Source organism: Haematobia irritans, chromosome 3 (genome assembly GCF_050003625.1).
Source record: "Haematobia irritans isolate KBUSLIRL chromosome 3, ASM5000362v1, whole genome shotgun sequence".
Taxonomy (NCBI): domain Eukaryota; kingdom Metazoa; phylum Arthropoda; class Insecta; order Diptera; family Muscidae; genus Haematobia; species Haematobia irritans.
In genome coordinates, this window is record NC_134399.1 from 109,657,111 (window position 1) to 109,680,705 (window position 23,595).

At 34.0% G+C, this 23,595-nt stretch overlaps 1 protein-coding gene across 5 annotated transcripts in view; it reads right to left on the bottom strand.

Annotated features, from left to right (window-relative positions):
• Window positions 1–3,616: 3,616 nt before the first annotated feature.
• sd (TEA domain transcription factor 1 homolog scalloped) overlaps window positions 3,617–23,595 on the bottom strand; it is a 295,172-nt gene continuing 275,193 nt past the window's right edge. For 2 of the 5 annotated variants that reach the window (XM_075299334.1, XM_075299337.1), the window contains exons 5-11: window positions 8,999–9,460; window positions 6,456–6,496; window positions 6,203–6,395; window positions 4,441–4,503; window positions 4,135–4,304; window positions 3,828–4,062; window positions 3,617–3,755 (exon numbers count right to left, since the gene is read on the bottom strand). In XM_075299334.1, coding sequence (XP_075155449.1) covers window positions 3,642–3,755; window positions 3,828–4,062; window positions 4,135–4,304; window positions 4,441–4,503; window positions 6,203–6,395; window positions 6,456–6,496; window positions 8,999–9,460 — 1,278 coding nt within the window. In that variant the 3' untranslated portion in view covers window positions 3,617–3,641. The remainder of the gene's footprint in view (window positions 3,756–3,827; window positions 4,063–4,134; window positions 4,305–4,440; window positions 4,504–6,202; window positions 6,396–6,455; window positions 6,497–8,998; window positions 9,461–23,595) is intronic. The other 3 variants (XM_075299336.1, XM_075299339.1, XM_075299338.1) reach the window with 3 other exon arrangements.

Sequence of the window (23,595 nt, forward strand, 5' to 3'; positions counted from 1 at the left end):
GTGTGATAAGTGTTAATTATTCAAAAATAAAATATTACAAAATGTACACCAAAAAAAAAAAATTATAATGAAATGAAAATGTATTCACTATCACATTTCTATTGTGGTATAGTTTTTTCAAGAAAACTATAGTAATTCACAATAATTGTTTACATGGGAATAAAGGAAATTTCAATTTGACCGTGTTCAATAGGCCTGTTTTCTTTTAGTACTGCATGCATCATTGTTTGAATTGGTGTTCTATTCTAACCGATTGCATTTTGATAAAGCGACGTTTTTTCGATTCACAATAGCATCTTATTGTGACTACTTTGTCGAATAACAAGAAATTCGAAATAGTACAGTGTCATATATAATTATAGCAATAAATATTTATTGCTATTTGAGCATTTCATACTTTAAAAATTTAAGTTTTCTCTTGTTTTCTGTGATTGTTTTTAAACAGCTGATGACAGTGTTGCATATATTTGGAGATTTCTATTTTCTTTTAGTCCATCACGGCTTAGGGTATTCAGTACCAAAAGAAAACAGCCCTAATATTGCAATATAGAAATTTCCGTATGTGACCAATCAAAAATTTGTCTACCGTAAGAGGTCTACTTCTCGAGAAACCGTCATGACCAATATGAAAATCTCGAGGAATATTAATGGACAATTATAAGAATTTGGCAAATTTAAAATCCCATTGAATGATTGGAAGGAATTATTTATACCTTATTATTGCACTTCTTATTTATTGTTAACCAAATCCAATTAGTTTGAGTAGTAAATCACAATAGTCTGCTACTGTGAATTAAAATTTGTGGACTTTGCATAAATCATACAAATTTCAAACAAAGCTTTCTCATGTTGAATTTTTAATATGAAAGTTCACAGAAGTATTTTGTTACTATACAATGCACGATCAGAACAATTCGATTTTTTTGCAATTTTTGGGTGTTATTTTAATTAAATTGCGGATTATGTTGAATTACGGATTGTGATTTTAATCCGATAAATTCACATAGCTAAATTTAGTTAAGTGTCGTTCAAGCGATTGATGGAAAATGGGCATAAAACATTTTTTACGAGAGGTACAACACCGTGGCTTCATTCTGAAAAAAGTTTTACTCCAATTTTTCGCAAGTTTTTGAATATTATTAATGTAAAATTGGGGATTGCGAATTTGCTCCGATTTTTCAGATTTCATTTTCCTTAAGTCGAAGATAAATTTAGTTAAGTGTCGTTCAACCTATTGATAAAAAATGGGACAAAAATAAATTTAGATCAGTGTCGTTCAACCGATTGTTGAAAACTGGTCATACAAAATTTCCTGGAGCAGGTTAGGTTATGTGACAGTCCAATATATCAGGCTCAATTAGACTATTCAGACCATTATGATACCACAGTGGTGAAGTTTTCTCTTATCACTGAGTGCTGCCCGATTCCATGTTAAGCTCACATTGCTGTGAAACCATTTAGAGAAGCTTTGAAACACCCACAAATGTCACCAGAATTACTGAGAGGCGATAATCCATCGCTGAAAAACTTTTTGGTGTTCGGCCGAATCAGTAATCGTACCCACGACCTTGTGTATGCAAGGTGGGCATACTAACCATTGCACCACGGTGGCTCCTAGGGCAGGTGCACCACTGTGGCTTCATTCTGAGAATTTTTTTACTCCAATTATTCGCAAGTTTTTGGTTATTATTTTTGTTAAATTGCGGATTGCAAATTTACTCCGATTTTTCAGATGAAATTATGGGCATATAAAATTTCTTACGGCAGGTGCGACATCGATCGTAAACAACATAATCATTGCGATCTTTAAAGGGTCCCAAAAATAAACGGCTGCGTAGCATCGGCAGCATGGAAGCACTCTTTGATTTTGATATTTTCTTCATGTACTTGAAGGATAATTTAAAATTGTTTAAAATCATTTTTCATAAATGTTTGCGATTGACATTTTATTAGCTGATAAGCAAGTAACAACATTTGCCAATTAGCTTAAGCTTGTGTGAGATAATATGCTGAAAATCTGAAGAACTTTAATCAAAACCAAAAATTTGTATATATCGAAATTTGTACGAACCAATACGAAATAAAATTACCTAAAAATACAAATTCATTTCATTCACACCGTAATATTTGATAAAATCTTAATACAAGTTTGTTTTATCGAGCAAAGTTTTTCGTTTAATCAAATTCCTTTAGATTTCAAAAATTAATACTCCAAATCAAGCAAAGATTGCCCTGCAACCATTCCCTCTCGATTTGGAATATAATTTTACTCCTTCATGGCAATTATCGAAAATACTAAAATTCCTTAGAGACACCTTCTAAAATTTCCATCAATTGCATGCCTAATTACGTTCATTATGATGTGAACTTGCAATTGCATCTGTCGTTGTTGCCGACAAATCATTATTGTTTGACCTTAGCAATGCCGAGGGTGAGCTATGACCAATACTACTTCCTACTAATACACTACTATTGCTAGCAATACTCCCACCACCACCGCCGCCAATAACTAAAGGAGAGCTACCGGTCGTACTTACGGCTCCGCTTGAATTAACTGCTACGGCAGCAGCAGCAGCCATAGCCGCCGCTGCGGCTGCTGAACTTAAGTTAAGGGCGGCATTTTCAGCAGATGAATACTCATGGGCAGAGAGTTTGAGAAATTGTTCGTAGGCACTCAAACGTGGTGGCACAACAGCGGCAACGCTCAAACCTTCAGCATCCATGTCATTTGTACATGAAGATGAAGACGACGAATTGGGATGATAGATCTTACCCAATGTTGTTGAATGGTAAGAGGGTGGTGGTGGCCGTTCCGCTGTCGATGATACACCCAAAGGGTTACCCATAACGATGTCATCATTTGCTGTTGGCGTTGGTGTAAGTTGACATTCGGCTAGTGAAGTTGTAAGGGGCAAAGGTAGCTCTTGCTTGTGTCTTTGTGTGATCGGGTATGAGATAGCGGCGTTTGTTGTTGATGTACAATTTTCTAAGAGATGATGAGTGTTGGTATTGGTGTTAACTGCTCCACTATGGCTTAGCCTTAGATTTGTGTGATGCTGGGCTGGTGGATATGATGATAAATCCAGGTTATCACTTAAGTTTGCACTTGTATGACTGTCATTTGTTGTCGAGTATAGACTTTCTGCAGATGGAACAAGGTTATTTTGTTGCTGCTGATGATGATGATGATGAGGGTGCTGCTGTTGCACATCTAATGGATTGGGAGGTGATGTGGGAGATTGTTTGATTATTGTCGTTGTCGCCGCTAATTGAGTACTGTTGCTATTGTCTCGAGCATTCAAATACAATCTACTACGATTTGATTCTTTGTGCTCGATTATGACACTACGTTCCTCAAGGACCATATTGTTGGTGGAAATTTGTTGCCTACCTATATCACCATCACCACCGCCACCATCATTTATTAGCATTGATGTTGTACTATTATGTGTGCTGTTATTGGCCGCTGTGCCTGTTACTACATCTCCTGCGGCATTAGTATTGTTGTTGTTGTTATTGTTAAATTCATTAAGTTGTGTTGCTGTGGACAGTGTTGTTGTAGCCGCTGATGCAGCTGCTGCTCCGACTCTATTATTACTGTTACTGCTATTGTTATTGTCATTCAAAGAAGGAAGTTCATGCTATTCCTTTATTAATCGATATATATGATGTGTGGCTCCGCTATTTTGCGCAGCCACCTCAAATACATACGCTATACAGAGTAAGGTCTCATGTGTTTCGCGGGATTGTATTACCTGTGTAAGATAAAACACCAAAAGTTAGTATTTAATTTCCAAACTCTGGACTCACTACTAAATTTCACTTACTTGCAATATTGTAAAGTTCTCCAATACACTGTTCATCATATATCGTTCAGGTAAATTTTTCAATTTCTGTATGAAATTAATCATATATTCGCACATGGGCGAACGTTCAATACGATATACGAAACGACCATTTTCTAAGCGTGAGTATTCTGTTTCAACCTTTTCCACAACCTGTGAGCCAAAGGAGCAGACTTTTGTTGAACACACCAATACGACATTTTCATTACTTTCGTATCTAGAAAGAGGGGCAAAGAAAACCAAAGAATTAGTGATCGTCTTCTTGGGGTTTGGTATTGGGTATACTTACTGGCTGGTAACTCCATAAAAATCACCTGCTTCACTTCCAGTAAGTTCTGTATTAAGATCAGCCCAACATTTTACCAAATAGAAAGCATTCTGTGGACCTTTCTCATAGAGATCTTTAAGACCACCTGATTTTTCAGGGAATTTATCAGAGATTTGTCGGATATCAACGGTCTGAAAGCAAAAAATGTTTATTATTTATTTATTTATTTTATTTTTATTTAACTCATTTTACAACCAAGCCGAAATGGCCATATACGGTTACAGGGATACTCATGCATGTTGATTTACCACATGAGCGGTTACTTACCTCAAGCAAAGGATCTGAAAACGATGGTTTGCCACCCAATTGTACAAACAAATGCCGGTTATACTAGAAAAGAAATAAAAATAGATTAATTAATTACTAAATTTCTTGTATTGACACGACTCAAAGTTAAATCAATGATTTTCCTTGTCAGCTGGCGACTGTTTGTTTTGTTTATTTATGCCAACAACGCGAGAATGTTTCTTTCAAAATGTCATGGTGAATATCACTGTGTTAAGAAGGCACCACTGGAGCTGTGTTTAGTTTATCACCTGTACGTTTAGCAAAGACGTCAACCATTTATCGATTTGAAACGGATTTGAATTACAATGTTTAAAAATCGGACTTTGAATTCGAGCCAATTTTAAAGTTTTTTCCAAGTCTGTGTTTGCATTAGATTTAACAAAGACAATCTAGAAGAAAACGAAGCTTGGTTCTCTGAGAGAGAGAGAGAGAAAACTGTCAAGGTGTAGAGGGCTATGAGAAAACATGCGCCACCCAGTTTATAAGTTTTTTCCGGACGGAATGTCTGTGTTTGTAAAGCATCTTACAGTGTAGCCGAACGCTAAGAATTGTCGGGGGTAAGTAAAATATCGATAAATGTGTTTTCGGTCCCATTAACAAGCTGCAGTATCGATTATGTCTTTGAGGATAACTTAAGGGGACCTTATGCGCTTTACAGACTATCAGTTATTCCGGACGGAATGTTTGTAAAGAGTCTTAACCCTCTAATGCCCCAATTTTTTTGCCAGCTGATTAAATATTCAATGTTAACGACACAAAAGCAAGAAAACGAAACATTTGGTACGTTTTCATCACAATTACTCCATATAGAGTTATTCTACCCTAAATGTGAACGTTTCTCAGATATCAACTCTACTCTAAAAATTATAAATAGCGGACATTGAAGAAATAAACATATTCCAAAATGAGGATATTTGACCAATTTTACATTTTTGAGAGAAATATTGTCTATACCACATTCGTTCGCAAATGTGAAACGTGATTTTTTAGGCCCAATACAATAATCACCGCCAAATCTTTGACAACTTTTTATGAGAAATATATGAAACTGCTAGCATGCGAGCAGTAAGATCAAGATTTCGAAACACACGCCAGGAACCAGTGATTGTCTTCCAAAAGCTCGATAATTTTTTTTTAATTTTGACTATTCACTGTGCTTCTATTTTAAAAATGTAGGAAAAAGGCATAATAATGAACCGATTTCCCAGACTAAAATCCCCAAATTTATGAAAATTCCCAACAAAATCACCAAGTCCCCATCCACGCAAAAATATTCCCAATTGGGGAAGAATTTCCTAATACTGGCAACATAGAGCTAGTCTTTGAAGGCTATATACTAATAGTCTCTTACTACAGTTGATTGTTATCAGAAAACCGCTGGAAGTTTCACGATTTCCAATATAAGGTGAGTACTATGTTCGGCTTTTTCACCAAAACACTAAATTAAAAGTACAAATATATTTATGAAGACGATTATATTTCGATCAAGTCTTGCCAAATATAGGATGGAAAAGATTCAAGGAATTGTTTGCAAATAATATTATATTTCTAAATTAATTAATTACAAAAGTAACCTTGAAAACAAGATGGTTTTCAGCTTGAAAAGTGAACATAGTACTCAGCTATACCAAAAACATTCATAGTCTATGTAACTTTCGTTTTCACAATTTTAAAATCGGTATCAATATTTTTGTCTAGACTTACGAGTTAGAGTTTATTAATTTTTGTTTATCATACTTACAATATCATCTCTTCGCATTTCCATAAATGCTGAAAATTCTAATAATCTAAATTTGTGCGTTGCTATCGCTCTTCCTTCCCATGGCAGCTGGGCTGGTGGAAGACCTGCTTCTATATCACCAGATACAGCTGTTGATGGTTTACCGGCGGGATATGGTTGTTGTGCAAATGGTTTTATACTGTAATCATAAAAACTTTAAGGGTCAATGCCATCAGATAATCCTTGAATAACAGAAAAATGCCAAATAACTTACTCTTGTGAAGTGCTCGGCTGAAGACCAGGTTGCCAAAATTGCTGCATTTTGAGAGGATTGAAAGAATAAAAAATAATTTATATTAATGAGATTATTTCGAAATTATTTCAAAGTTTTACAAAGTGATATTTCGATATAACATAAAAGCCAAGTTTGGAGAAAAAGCAAGTTATTATAAATATGATGGTATATGTATTTTATTTGGAGATTTTCCAATTTTTTTTTCTGGTGAGCTTATTTATATAAATATTAAAATTAAATGAGAAGCTTTAAGATTTATAAGATATTGGTCAATATTTTCGCGAACGATATTAATTTTGATTATTATAAAATATATTTCCTTACTGCTTCATTTTTTTTAGCATTTTCCCCTTTTTCAGATATAATTTTAGAATACTAGCCTCAAGCCTTGTAGGCACTTTAGGTCTGGAATGGAACTCATACCTTAAAAATGCAGGACAGTTATCATAATATTTGCACAAGAAAATAAAATAATTTAATTATTGCTGTCCACAAATTAAATTTAGTTTGATTATCTATTCCAACGACAAAAAATTGTTAAGCGCCTCGAAGTCCGATCACCCATGATTTCCAATCCGATCAACAAGAGATAATTTTTTGTTTGTAAAATTGATAAAATGTCCATATGGTCGGTTTCTCATTCTTCGATTAGTACTCAACTGAAGGATATATCACAGCTTGGCAAAATTTTTCTATGCGGTCAAATGTTTTATTGACACAATATATTATAACAAGATATTTACCATGCCAGCATTTCAAAGTTCCATTTCATCCCCATCGCGATCACAGACTCGCAAGCGACATTACAACAATACCCAACTGTGATGGGGGAAGCGTATCGAAAAGTACGAAATGTACATGAAAGTATTTTGTCATCACTAATGTTACAAGAGCCATTTTATAATTTGTGAAACACCAAGCGCAACTAACTTATTATAATTTATTTAAATAAAAACGAAAATGAAGTGTTGAAAATATAACTATTAGGCTTAAAATAAATTGATAGTTCTTCAGATATTTTTCCAGACACGCTCAGAGAATAAAGCCGCCGAGTCGCGGCGCCGATTTTAGCCGTCGCCGACCCGTTTTTAGCAATCGACGCCGCCGCCGAATATGTCGACTCACCTCGACTCAAATTTAGCCGCCAATTAATCTAAAATATTGAATTATATCAGAAAAATTTAATAATATTTGTTATAGTTTTTGCCAAAATTGTGAACTTTCCACCTTCAATCAATTAGTATCAAGTTGCTATAATAGTTTTACAAAAATTTAGCCCAAACACTTTGAATGAAATGTAAATTTGATTGTAAGATTGGTTGTACAACTAATCTCATTACAATTCGGAAACTTCAAATTGATTTTATAATAGATAATTTTGCGCCGCCGAATAGACAATTTTTTATCGGCTTAGCCGTCAAGCCACCGCCGCCGGAGGCAAAAATTTAGTGTCAGCCGCCGCCGACAAAAATGGGTCGGCTTAATTTAATTTTGAGCTGTTTTGTTCTTTACTCTTTACGAAAAAATTAAAACGAAATGTCAGAAAAATTATCATTGACATCCTTCTTCTGGGAGAGAAAAGTATCATCAATAGGGCTGTTTTCTTTTAGCACTGGATGCAACATTTGTATGGGCTATCCTGTATCCAGAACATCTCATCAGTGCAAATTGCACCGATGTTGCCAGATTGTATTTTGTCCTGGATAAACGAGTACTCTGTTTTCTTTTAGTCCTTCACGGCTTAGGGTATACAGTCCTAAAAGAAAAAAGCCCTTATGTAGAAATCTGTAATCTATGTTCAGTTATAAACATAAATTTTATGGGATCTCCAAAATCGCATAAGCCGAGTATTTTTTTTTTTCATTGTAGATCTGTTTAAAAAATGTGAAGAAAACATGTACATTGCAATACAAATTTATATACATTTTAAGTCAATTGCATCATGTCTTATTCACAAAAGCTCCAATGCTATGTTAAAGTACAACGAATACCATTCTTTTCACAGAGCACATATCATTACCATAAGCCACAAACATGCTGCATATTTTTAGGCAACCTATTCCTCTTATAATAACAATGCCACAGAAAATGTCAATGAATCAGAATGAAGAAAGCCAGCCTAACAATACATCATGGGACGCCATTTAGTGCGTTACGCATACAGTCACGTTCAAATACGCTCACACAATCACAGAGACATATTTAGTGGTGGTGGGTGGAGGGGGTTATAGTACAAGAAACACTCATAAGGACATTCTAAAAGACATTCTTACTCCCGGATATAAAGGCAATACGGCAGACCCCACGGAAGCAGGTGAGTTTGTCGATGCCGCCACTAACTCTGGGGGATGATGATAGTGGGGATGATGATATTGATGGCGATGCTGCAAATAGGCCGAATTCAGAATTGTCGAATGTGAACTCATCGGGGTGGCATGGGACGTCGCGGTACTACTACTACTACTAATAGCTCTATTACTATTACTCGCCGATAACGAGGTACAAACGGTCGAGGTACTAACCGAATTTGCAGTCTGTTGCAGAAGATGCGGGTGAGGTGGTGGCGGTGGCGGCGGAGGAGGCGGTGGCCCATGAGATGTCCCTGATGCTGCTGCCGCCGCCGTTGTCGTTGTTGTTGATGCTGCACTCATATCCGATCTCAAAGGATGACCCAAAGTATTTGCCATACCGGACGGATGGGGATTGTGTAAGTGATGATGTTGATTGGACGATTGAAGACTGTGTACTATGTGGCTAGGATGGTGGTGGTGGTGGTGGGCGTGTGGATTTAAGTGCGGATGTGTATGATGTGGATGCAAACCGAGGGCAGAGACTATACTCAGATTTTTTACCGCTTGTGCGGAGACAATTTGTGAACTCGTCATGCCAGACATGGCCTGTAAGGCTTTTTCCTTTTCACTGAGTAAATGCAAGACGGCAGCATTGTTTGCCGCACCGGGACCACCTAGAACTCCATTAGGCTCCTGAAAACCAAAATTGAAAATTCATAGGGTGAAGTGTGTTTTTCTTTTGGACAACTCACAAAGCAACAAAAAAAAAACGAGGGGAAAAAAGAAACCAACCAAATATGTAGGTTGTTTCATTTCTCAATTAAGGATGAATGTCAGTTAGTGATGAGCGATATAGGATATCGAATGTAGTGTGAATGTTGTTTTTGTTGATGCGTATGGTATAGATGTGTATGTGTGTGTTTGTGCATGTGATGGACCCTTAATGCGTCTTAATGGCTTTATTACTCCTTATGATTTTATATTTAATCGATGATGAATATGATCCATTCGAAGGAATGAGGATGATTCCTATGTGTCCTTAAAGTCGATAAACATGTAAATATATTAGATGGTATTCGATGATAATGATGATACAAAAAGAATGTTCCATTAGTTGAGGTGTGGTATTAGTGTTGGATGGTGTCGCAGCTTTTTTTTTTTTTTTGGGAACTCAGGGTAGATATTTTCCCTTATTAATGTTTTAGCATATGGTAATGTGATGTATTAAGTTAAAGCCTAAATTATTTTATACTATTATCATAGATCAGGAAAATTATAGATGTCTCAAGCCACATTTATTTGTCTGCTAAACGTAGATGGCGCGTTTTCTTCTGTAAAATAATGATTTTTAATTTGTTTTCTTTCCTTTAATTACAAAAAAAATAGCACATTTGTTATTAAATTTTGCACATCTTGACCTTTTTTAATGCGAATTAACTGATTTGTAGGGCAATTCCTGTCTTCCAAAAAGAAATTGAGTGAATCTTGTGGGCAATTGAGCAAATCCATTGTGAATTGACTGGAGGCGTCTATACATTTTGTGGTCTACTCTATGATATGCATCACAGCACAAGGAATGTATGACCCATAGATAACATACAGGGTTGATAAAGTTAACACTTTTGTGCTTTTTTTGATACATTTCGAAAGCCAAAAGCACCGTGGCACGATCGCGAGCCATTTGATACTTTTTCATCACAATTACTCTATATAAAGTTATTTTGTCCTAAATATGAATGTTTCTCAGATATCAACTCAACTCTAAAAATGTTCAATAGAGGACATTGAAGAAATAAACTTATACCAAAATGAGGATATTTTAGTTCTTATTACAAGATCTAAACATTTTTGAGAGGAATATTGTCTATACCACACTCAGAGAAGGAATATGATCACCTCAACCATGTTTCAAGAGAAAAATGTTATTTTTGAATGGTGACCATGTAACATGTTTGTCGCAACCATGTTATTTTCTCGGAGATTATGTGTCTGATTTCGGCAAGCATATTATTTTTGGCGAGAAAAGAACATTTTTGCCATAAACATGTTACATGGTCACCATCCAAAAATAACATTTTGCTCTTGAAACATGGTTGAGGTGATCATATTCCTTCTCTGCGTGCACTTTCGTCTGCAAATGTGAAATATGATTTTTTCCGCCACACTAAGGAAAAGAGTATTATTAAATAGTGTCTATATTTGAAAAGCCCAAAAAATTTTACAAAATTTTCCATAGAAATAAAATTTTAAAAAAATTTTCTATAAAAATAAAATCTTTACAAAATTTCATATAGAAATAAAATTTTGACAAAACTTTCTGCAGAAATAGAATTTTGTCGAAATTTTGTATATAAATACTTTGAAATAAATTTTATGGAAATATTTTAGAAATACATTTTTTACAAAATTTCCTATAGAAATAACATTTTGATAAAATTTTCTGCAGAAATAAAATTTTGACAAAATTTTCTGCAGAAATAAAACTTTGACAAAATTTTCTATACAAATAAAATTTTGCAAAATAGGATTTTTTTAGCAAATCTCTAAATCGGTCTAGATTTAAGTATACGTATAATTTTATAATTGTCTTTAAATTTGATATTTTTGATATTTTTTTAGCACTTTTTGGCTTCGAAAATAACTTTTTTAACACATTTTTAGTACTTTTTCGGCAACATCATTTATCATACCTGCATAGATAACTAAATAATAGATGACCCATCGGTGTCAAACGCGTATTCACAGTTCCTTAAAAGGAAGAATAAAAGAAAATATTAGGGGGAATTCCAAATTCTCTCTGAGATTTGGTTTTATAATTTTCCTATTTTATCCACAATTTGAACATTTTTGATACACCAGATGATTTATAATCAAATTATACAAAATATTCAAAAGTATATATTTGGGACCAAATATATACTTTTGAACTGGGACCAAAACCGCGAAATTACAAAATTTAATTTTGAGGAAATTTTCTCTTTGCGAAAAACACAAAACGAAATGAATTCATTTTGGGAACTGAAACATTTTTGCTGCTCTCCACCAGCGCAATAGTTTTTCTGTCCAAAGTAGATGGCTCTTTTTCTGTAAAATTTGCTTCTTTTCTTCTTTTAATAAAAATAGGAAATTTTGTAAACGAACACACCAAAAATTTTTTTCAATCACGAAATTAATTAATCCAATTAATTTTTTTAACTGAAATGTCTTCAATCACAGAAATGATAGTATCAATTAAAAAATTAATTGAAAGTCAATTAAAAAATTAATTGATCCAATTAAAAAATTAATTGATCCAATTAAAAAATTAATTGATACTAATAATTTTTGTGATTGATTTTTGTTTCAATTAGAAATTTTGTCGAATCTATTAAATTTTTAATTGAATATTTTTTAAAACTCAATTATGACTTTAATTGGAAAAATTTTCGTGAACAATTTTTCTGTGAATATAAAATTGTGTGAATCCCCACCATTCATAATAAAGAATCACTGGTTTGCGCGATAATTCTAGTTCTAAAATAAAAAAAAAAAAAAAATGGTCAATTGAGTGTGATCATAGACCAATAAATGTACCTTAATATTAGGACGCACGATTTAGAAAATAATAAAGACAAATTTTTTAAAAATAATGAAATTTTAATTAAAATAAAGTTTATAATCATTGCTTCAAAATTTTGTTTTATTACATTTAGCACACAAATTTTAGAATTTTGCAATCCTCCGTTAAAGCCGTATGTCTTTGAAGTGCAAAGACATACGGCCTTAGTTTCAAGTTTCAACTAAGGCATATTTTTGTTTAAAGTAAAGAAACACATTTTGATTTAAAGAAATCGTCCTTAAATTAACTGAAATATAAAGATTAAAATACTTCAAATATAGCCTAAGATTTAATTTCAAGATTTAGCATCTTTGGTTTAAAGTTTTTTTTTTTTTTTGAAAAAAAAAAACATTTTTACTTTGAAGTAGCTGTTATAACTTGGAGTTTTAAATTGGCATTTGTTTGCACGTGAATGGATTTATACCGCGAAAAGAGAATGAAAAATCGATAAATGAGATCAGTATCCTAATTTTAATATTATGGATCGTAGATTTAAAGCCATTTTAAATTCTTTTATTTTAAAGAATCCGCATCTTTGGCTCGAAGTCAATACCAAAATCCTTAAGGGAAGGTCAAAATCTTTGGACACAATTAAACTTTTTTGAGTGCATAGACGTCTCAAGCCAATTCACAATAATTTTGTTTATTTGTTATGTGCAAAACAAATCAATCAAATTTCATTGAGAAATGTGCGGATATACAGCTTTTTATATATTTTTACAAAATTTGGCGCTTCATGAAAATATGAAATTAAGGATAAATTAAAGGTTGGACTTAAAAAGGTTGGACCTAAAAGGTTGGACTTAAAAAGTTAAAGTGACAGCCCGATTTGTTTCAGGCTCACTTAGACTATTCAGTTCATTGTGAGTGGTCTTGAGACGTCTCTATATATTTCTTCGACTATGTGGTATTCAATTCACTTTCTTACATGGTCAAATCATCCAAAATAATTGTCTTAATTGTAATTCATTGTATTTTATTTGAGTTTAGGCTTGTCTCAACTTCCATTCACAATAGTTTTATTGTGGCATTTAGGTAAAACTTGGCAACACTTTTTCGCTAAAATTTGCAACGAAGAAAATAGCCTAGCGTATACAGGATCAAATACAGAGAAATGAAGCCGACCCATTTTTGTCGCCGGCGGCTGACACTAAATTGTTGCCTCCGGTGTAATTATATCTAGCCGATGTAATTGTGTCTATTCGCCGGCGATTGTTCAAAATTGTGGCAAAAGTACGATAATTATTAATACATTTTTCCGATTTAAACAGATATTTTTAATTAATTGGCGGCTAAATTTGAGTAGAGATGAGTCGACGTATTCGTCAACTGCGTCGGCGTCGACTACCAAAAAATGGTCGGCGGCGCAAATCGGCGGCTACATTCTCTGATCAAATAACGAGATAACGACATTAAATCACAATAACCTACTATTGTGACTTAAGAAAACTAACAAGTAAGGAAAGTCTAAAGTCGGGCGGGGCCGACTATATTATACCTTGCACCACTTTGTAGATCCACATTTTCGATATCATATCAAATCCGTCCAATGTGTTGTGTGCTATATATCTGTGGTCACAACCCATAATAGCCTAAGTCTCTTTTTTCAATATTTTCAGTACAGGAGTTTAAAGTTTTGAATCTTCACTGAAAATCAGGAGAAGGCGTTTTTTGAAAAACTTTGCTACAGATTCCTAGAAGAGATACAAACATGAAAAATTTAGAGCAAACAAATTTAGATACGCTGAATACGATGGTGCTAAATTTAAGTCGGCTAATGCCCTGGGGTGGAACAAAATGTTAGTACAAAAATATCGGAAACATTTAAATCTGAACCAATTTTGAGGCAACTTCGCAAAAGTGTATTTATGACTTATCGGTCGATAGATATGTATTAGAAATAAAGAAAAATTTGAGTCACTTTTAAAAGTTTTCGAATAAGCAGTGGCGATTTTAGGAAAAAGGAAAATTTTGGTATTTTGGCCATTTTTGTCCAAATCGGAAAAACATATATATATATATAGAAGCTATATCAAAATCTGAACCGATTTCAACCAAATTTGGCACGCATAGCTACAATGCTAATTCTACTCCCTGTGCAAAATTTCAACTAAATCGGAGTAAAAAATTGGCCTCTGTAGTCATATGAGTGTAAATTGGGCGAAAGCTATATATGGGAGCTATATCTAAATCTGAACCGATTTCAACCAAATTTGGCAAATACAGTTGGAATGTTAATTCTACTTCCTGTGCAAAATTCCAAATAAATCGGAGTAATAGATTGGCCACTGTGGTCATGTGAGTGTAAATCGGGCGAACGATATATGGGAGCTATATCTAAATCTGAACCGATTTCAATAAAATTTGGCACACTTCACTATACTACTAATTGTACTCCTAGTGCAAAATTTCAACCAAATTGGGATAAAAATCTTGCTTCTGGGACCATATTGGTCCATATCGGGTGAAAGATATATACGGGAGCTATATCTAAATCTGAACCGATTTCAATAAAATTTGGCACACTTGACTATAGTGCTAATTGTTCTTCTTGTGCAAAAATTTAAGCAAATTAGGGTAAAACTCTAGCTTCTGGGGCCATAGAAGTCCATATCGGATGAAAGATATATATGGGAGCTATATCTAAATCTGAATAGATTTCTTCCAAAATCAATAGGGTTCTATTCTGAGCCAAAACACATACTTGTGCCAAATTTGAAGTCGATTGGACTAAAACTGTGACCTAGACTTTGATCACAAAAATGTGTTCACAGACAGACGGACATGGCTATATCGACTCAGGAGCCCACCCTGAGCATTTTTGCCAAAGACACCATGTGTCTATCTCTTCTCATTCTGGGTGTTGCAAACATATGCACTAACTTATAATACCCCGTTCCACAGTGTGGCGCAGGGTATAATAAACCGTCGACATTTTTAATTTGCCTGTTTTTCTTGTGCTAATATGACCGGTCTATGCACAGAAAAAAATATTTTTGGATTCAATCACGAAATTAATTGATCCCATTGATTTTTCATTGAATCAAACAAACACTGCCTTCCACCGCAATGAGAGAGATAAGTTCACCAATGTGGTATCACAATGGACTGAATAGTCTAAGTGAGCCTGATACGTCGGGCTGCCACCTAACCTAACCTAACCTAAACTCCACCGCAATGTGGAAGGACTTTCGGACTCGGCTATAAAAATAAGGTCCCTTGTCATTGAGCTAAACATTTAATCGGTATCACAATGGCCTGAATAGTCTAAGTGAGCCGGACACATTGGACTGCCACTATACCTAACCTTGTATCAATCAAAAAAGCCAATTAAAAATTTAATTGATCCATACAGAAACACATAGTCTTTTGCTTCACGAAAATTAATATTTCCAATTAATTTTTAATTGAAATTGTTTTAATCACCGAATTCTTAATATCAATGCCCAAGTGGTCTAATAAAAAATTGTAATTGATTCAAGGGATTTTTGTAATTAAGTTTTACTTTGATTAAAAAATTTATTGAATCATTTATTGATTTGCACTTTTTTTTGCCATTTAATTAAAATATTAATCGAAACAAAATTGTAGTTGTTTTAATCTGCACAAATTGATTTCTGTGACTGATTTGTAAAAATTAAAAATTAATTATTCAATTAATTTTTCAATGAAAATATTTTTTTTTATTATTTTTATTGAAAAAATATGGGTGATTTTTTTTTGTTGGTATACATGATTGACAGCCAAATCCTAAAAAAATGTTCCTCCTGAATTTACCAATTCCTTCATTTTTGTTTTCATAAAAATGTCTAGTTTTAACCTTTTGATTTAAAGACGACGTTATGTTGATTCAATATTAAAACTTCCAAAATACCTTTTATCGGAGCATTGTACAAATAGAAATGAAAGGATATGCGAAGGTAACAAAACGCTTGTGGTTTTAAAAGCTTTTCCAATTGAACAACATTTTTTCTCTTATGAAACCCACCAGCATCTCCTTTTTCTGAGACCATAAGTGTGGTGTGGCGATTGGATAGTGCAGAAGAGTTGTTCTGTATTATATGCGCTATGTGGTTGTTTTGGGTTTCTTTGTCATCTTTTTTTTTCGAAAAAAAAAAACGGAAAAATCTTTGAATTGCAGACAAGAGAATTTCGTATAGCTGACAACATTTTTATTGAAATTGAAGATGTCGAGTGATGAACTCCTTTTGTGGAAAACACAAATATGTACACATATATGCATGTCATATTGGTGTACACCTGTGTCCGTATGAATTGAGATAGATGCTCGTTTTACTTGAAGGGTCAAAAAGGATGAGATGAGATTTCGATTGTTCTTGTTGGTGTTGTTGTTGCTGGCATTATTCACCTAACCAATCATTCTTGTTAAATATGACCCATTTAACAAAAACAACAACGACAAGATTCTTGGGTAGAAACTACTATGGGATGATGGGGTTGCTGCCAAGTAGAAGGTACCGAATTTCATTTGACAATACTTGACGTATGTATAAAAGGAATAAATACCACCACAAAATGAATGTTTCAAGATAGCTCTGAAGGTAGCCAGAACAATAAAGAATCCACAAAGTTTTTGGTTTCTTTTTTGCTTGAAGAGTGCGAGGACGTGTTTCTGAAACCACACATAAACTTTAAATGAGAATTAAATGCCAAATTTATGATTGAATTAATAAAACTAATTTTCATGTGAATGATTATGGACTGATATGGACCACTTTTGGCATGGTTGTTAAATATCATATACTACCACCACGTACCAAATTTCAACCAGATCGGATGAATTTTGCTTCTCCAAAAGGCACCGGAGGTCAAATCTGGCGATCGGTTTATATGGGAGCCAAGGCCGTATTCAGGGGGGGGGGATGAGGGGGATCAAACCCCCCCCGAAATGAATGAATATTTTTATATAAATAAATATATATTTTTAGCTGCATAGAAAAATCTTATCGAAGATGTTGAAGAAAAGCTGGAGGTTTTATTTTGAAAAACGCTTACCTATAAAACTTGCACAAATCATAGAATACTAGTTTAAAAGCCCGTCAAACGACGGCCGAAAAAAACAATTTGTTTTTATTCTCGCACCACAAATTTCATTTTTGGAAAATTTCTTTCTGCGTTTTATTTGTGTTTGTTGTTCTTTTTGTGAACATGACTCGCTTTGTTTGGCCATAGCAACAACAACGAAACAGCCAAACACACATGTGTAAATGAAATGGCGCAAAACCTGCGAAAAGAACCTGCCTAATTCAGCGATGGAAACACTTGGAGAGTGCAATAAAGATATATTTCCAAACGTGTATATTCTTTTAAAAATTTTGGTCACTTTGCCAGTTACTCAGGGATGGAAAATACAATTTTTAAGAAAGTACAAAAAAGGTATTTTTTGAGCGGAAAGGTACTTTTTACTAAATTTCAACAAAAATTTCACTGGAAAATTATTGTCAAGAACTAAATTTTAAAGAAAATAAAATTTTGACAAAATTTTCTATATAAATAAAATTTTGCAAAAATTTTCTATAGAAATAAAATTTTGCAAAAAAGATCTGTAGAAAAAAATGTTGCAAAATTTTTTCTATAGAAATAAAATTTTGCCAAAATTTCCTATAGAAATAAAATTTGTACAAAATTTTCAATTGAAATAAATTTTTGACAAAACTTTCTATAAAAATAAAATTTTGCAAAAATTCTATATAGAAATAAAATTTTGACAACATTTTCTACCGAAATAAAAAATCGATAATATAGAATCACATTCTTTTTTCGACTAAAACATTCTTGAAGTTCAATAAAATCCGGTTTTTGACTATGTCTTTTACAAAATCGAGATTTTCTTCCCACATGAACATGTTTGTTTTGCCATATTTGTAAAAGACTATTAGCAAATAAGGTTGATAAAGACTTTCTCAAAATATTAAAATATTTTGTCAAAGCTATTGTACCATAAATCTGATATCGACTCAGAAATGTCTAACAAAAGGTAGTAAATCATTCGCGGGGGTACTACGGTACTGACCGGGGTGAAAAAGGTTTGAAAAAAGTACTATGGTACTGCATTTTCCATCCCTGCAGTTACTACGTGCTCATCCGAACGTTCATTTTCAACAATGAAGAGATTAAAGACGTATCTAAGAAATTCGACTAGCGAGAGTAGACTCAAAGGATTGGCATTAATGTCAGTTCATCGCCGAATAAATGTGCCGACTGAAGAAGTCATTGATTTATTTGCTGCCCAAAAAGCCCGTCGGCTCAATTTAATATTATAACCAGTGAGTAAAGTAGAAAGTCGGACGGGGCCGACTATATCATACCCTAAACCACCCCTACTGAATTAGTAAACATAAGCATTTGTGGAGTATCATTGGTATAGGTTTTGGAGAACATAAAGGGGGGGTACATGTTTATGGGTGTCGTGTCACAATCTGAGCAGAAATGTCTAATATTAGGAGCTATAGTTTATTTTGCACCAAAAGAGTTACCCCCATATTCATAAAAGTTAACGTAAACTTTAAACCTACTATTACCATACAAATTAGTTCGATAAACTGTCAGTAAATTATTATGAATATGGGCATTAGTATGCCACTAATATTGAGCCCATTATTAAAAAAGAGAAAATCGTTCAATTAGTGTGGGTAATAACTCCAAATTTGTAAAAATCGAGCAATATTCTTATGTAAGAGCTACAAGTACGTATAAATACGATCGGGTAGTACATCAAAATTTAAAATTTGAGTAACATTGGTTAATAAATAAGAGTACTATGGCCAAATTAGGGAAAATAGAGCGATGCATATATATGTAAGCTATATTTAAATCTGAACCAATTTGCATAATATTTTGCGGGTTTGATTAATATCACAAAAGGTTATCTTGTGCAAAATTTGAGAAAGATCAGTTAAGAAATGAGGCCTCTACGGTCAAAAATAAGGGTATTAGGGGCGAATTTTTCAAAACCGGGCGATACATATATGGGAGCTATATCTACATCTGAACCGATTTTGATGAAATTTTGCACATACCGTTAGTACTATAGTGGACTGGATCTAGCCAACTTTGAGTAAGATCGGTTAGTAAATAAGGGTTCTATGGCCAAATTTGGGAAAATCGGGCTATACATATATATGCGAGCTATATCTAAATCTGAACCGGTTTCGATGATATTTCGCACATATAGTTAATGCTATGGAAGATTACATTTAGCTAACTTTGAGTAAGATCGGTTGATAAATTAGGGTTTTGTGGCCAAATTTGGGAAAATCGGGCGATACATATATATGAGAGCTATATCTAAATCTGAACCGATTTGGATGAAATTTTGCAGACTTGAAGGGCGGTAAAAAAGATTACCTTTTGCCAAATTTGGTGACGATCCGTTTGAAAAAAAGCACAACGTGACCCCATTTGTCGAAATCGGGCGATACATGTATGGGAGCTATATCTAAATTTGATCCGATTTCTTCCAAATTCAATAGCGTTCGTCCTTGTGCCAAAAAACTCCCTGTACCAAATTTCATCAAAATCGGTCAATAATTGCGACCGGAATCCTGTGAACAACAAATACATGGACAGACGGACGGACACCAAGCGCTAGATCGACTCAGGAGGTGATTCTGAGTCGATCGGTATATATTTTATGGGGTCTAAAATCAATATTTCTGGTAGGCACATTTTTTGGCAGATCAAACTTATTATACCCTAACCACTATGTGGTTTAGGGTATAATAACCCCTATGTAGTTTAGGGTATAAAAATATTGTATACATACCTATGCATAAATAAAATTTTCTACACATGAGATTATATGAATATTTTTTTTAAAGTTGAACCCCCCCCGAATTAAAATCCTGGCTACGGCCTTGATGGGAGCTATATATAATTATGGACTGATAGGAACCGATTCCTGCATGGTTGTTCGATACCATATACTAACATCACGTACCAAATTTTAACCGAATGGGAAGAATTTTGCTCTTCCAAGGAGCTCCGGAGGTCAAATCTGGAGATCGGTTTATATGGGGCCTATATATAATTATGGACCGATATGGACCAATTTTGCATGGTCATTAGCGACCATATACTAACATCATGTACCAAATTTCAGCCGGATCGGATGAAATTTGTTTCTCTTAGAGGCTCCGCAAGCCAAATCGGGGGATCGGTTTATATGGGGGCTACATATAATTATGGACCAATTTTTGCATGGTCATTAGCGACCGTATACTAACATCATGTACCAAATTTCAGCCGGATCGGATGAAATTTGTTTCTCTTAGAGGCTCCGCAAGCCAAATTTGGGGGTCCGTTGATATGGGGGCTATACGTAAAAGTGGACCGATATGGCCCATTTGCAATACCATCCGACCTACATCAATAACAACTACTTGTGCCAAGTTTCAAGTCTATAGCTTGTTTCGTTCGAAAGTTAGCGTGATTTCAACAGACGGACGGACATGCTGAAATCGACTCAGAATTTCACCACGACCCAGAATATATGCGACCGAAACTGTAAATTAACTAGTGATCTTAAAATCGATTATTCGAATTGTGGCATGAAAATCTAAAAAAATCAAAATCGATTATTAACCTAAAAATAATCGAAAAATTGACTTTAGATTTTCAACTAATTTTTAATTTTGACTATCAAAAATCGATTTTAAAGTTTTATTCATTGGTTTCAATTGAATTGAAATGTACCCAAATGTAAGGAAACGAGCACATATTTCTTAATTTTTTTATAGAATTCTATTATCAATAAAAATAAAAAATTCTGATTTATTAAATAAAATATCAAATTGGTGGAAATGAATCGTTTGTGTTTTCAATTTCCTTGAATTTATAGGGGTAATTATTTGGAGAAAAAAAATGATAAATAAATGATTCGTACATCTTAAAAAGTTTATATTGAACATTTTAAAAATCTATTAAACAAATTTTAAAAAATTAACATGTTTGATTGGAACACAAATTTTTGGCATTTCTCTCGAACTTTTGTTGATAGCACTCACAAAAGTACAAATAGATTTCACAAAAACGAATATTATCTATAATCATTATTTCTATGAAATTCGATTATGAAAAATTGAATATTCGAATTTTTGATTGGTAAAAATAATAGAAAATCGATTTTTGGTTAAAAGTCAATAATCGAAAATCGATTATTGGTTTTTACTATAGATCACTAGAATGAACCCATGACTAGTGTTGGGAAGGTTAGGTTAGGTTAGGTATAGTCAGCGTTGCCATTTTGGTCCGATGTTCGGACCAAACGGAATTTAGCCCATTTTGGTCAAATTTATAAATTTTTTGAAGTATTTAAAATTTTTATCACGTAGTCAATAGTATCTATGCACTGAAAAAAATATTGGCATGAGGATGAAGACTCATTTCTCTGATATAACCCTGCCAGCATTTCAAAGTTTAATTTCATCATCATCGCTACCACCGACTCGTAAGTGACACTGCAACAATCGCAAATTGATAATCCACCGCTGAAAAACTTTTTGGTGTTCGGTCGAAGCAGGAATCGAACCCACGACCTTGTGTGGGCAAGGCGGGCATGCTAACCATTGCACCACGGTGGCTCCCAACGATGACAACCATGATTCCTACGACAACCGCTAAATCATATCATTCCTTTCTGGTTTACTTAACATTTTTAATAAAAGCACTATGTACAATAATATAATACCTTTTAAGGTATTTTCTTCGAAATTGGAAATTTGGTCCGCTGGTGGGAATTTTGGTCCGATTTTGGAAAAAATTTGGTCCAAAATAAATTTTCGTTGTGGCAACGCTGGGTATAGTGGCAGTTCGATATTTCAGTCTCACTTAGACTATTCACCTCCTTTTTTATAGCCGAGTCCGAACAGCGTTCCACATTACAGTGAAACCACTTAGAGAAGCATGTGGCTCAAAAATATTAGATTTTTCAAGTCCAATAGGATATTTACAAATGTTTCCCGCCTAAAAGTATGCTAATATATTAAACACAATTTTGTTAAGTAGGATAACAGGTTTACTTTACTAAATTAAATATAGTTTGGCTCCCAAATTTAATGAAACCTCTTAAACGTGAACACTTTTAAAAATGGACACCTCTCAAAAGTGGAAAATTTTCGTAAGTCGACACATTCCATGGATATGGATAAAATGTAGACAACCATGCGTGTCCATTTCTGACAGGTTTCTCTTTATATACATCCATTTTTATAAACTTTAGATACTCGTATTTAATATTAGCGTCCTACACCATTGAAAAGGTAGCACGCTCAATAAAAATTGTCACAGTATTTTTTGAAAAGTGACACAAAACTTGGTACACTTTTGTTTATAAAGAACAAATATTAAGAACAATTAAGTGGATTTAAAAATTCTGTTTGTGTGAAAATTTGAAGTCGTCTTTTTTCAATTTATATCTACATAAACCTAACCATAATTTTTATCTCCATTTCATCGAATATCAATCCTTGAAACTAACCAGGCCGGTTTCCCTATTATTTAGATTTTTTTGTTGGATATGTTAAGGCGACACAATTGTCCATTTGAAAACTATGGTAAGAGAAGTAAATTTTCTCAAAATTATAGTATTGGGCGCAAAATTTCGATTGTATGTTAAGCCACCGATCATATTCGTAAGTGTTACAACAAAAAAAAGGAAAAAGGTGTCTGATGTACAGAGAATGAAGCCGCCGAGTCGCGCCGCCGAGTCGCGCCGCCGAGTCGCGCCGCCGAGTCGCGCCGCCGATTTTAGCCGCCGCCGACTAGTTTTTACCAGTCGAAGCCGTCGCCGAATTTGTCGACTCATCTCGACTCAAAGTTAGCCGCCAATTAATCAAAAATATTGATTTGAATCAGAATAAAATTATTAATAATGGTTGCATTTTTTGTCAAAATGTTTAACTTTCGACCCAAAATCCGTCAGTATCAAGTTGCTATAATAATTTTGCAAAAATTTGGCTCAGAACATTTGAATTATGTGTAAATGTGATTGTAAGATAAGTTGTACAACTAATCTCATTACCATTCGGATAACATCAAATTGATTTTATTATGGAAAATTGTCCGCCGTCGATAAGACAAATTTATATCGGCTTAGCCATCAAGCCGCCGCCGCCGGAGCCAAAAATGTAGTATTAGCCGCCGCCGATTAAAATGGGTCGGCTTCATTCTCTGCTGATGTACGGCATATCAGTAAACTTGGCGTGGCAAA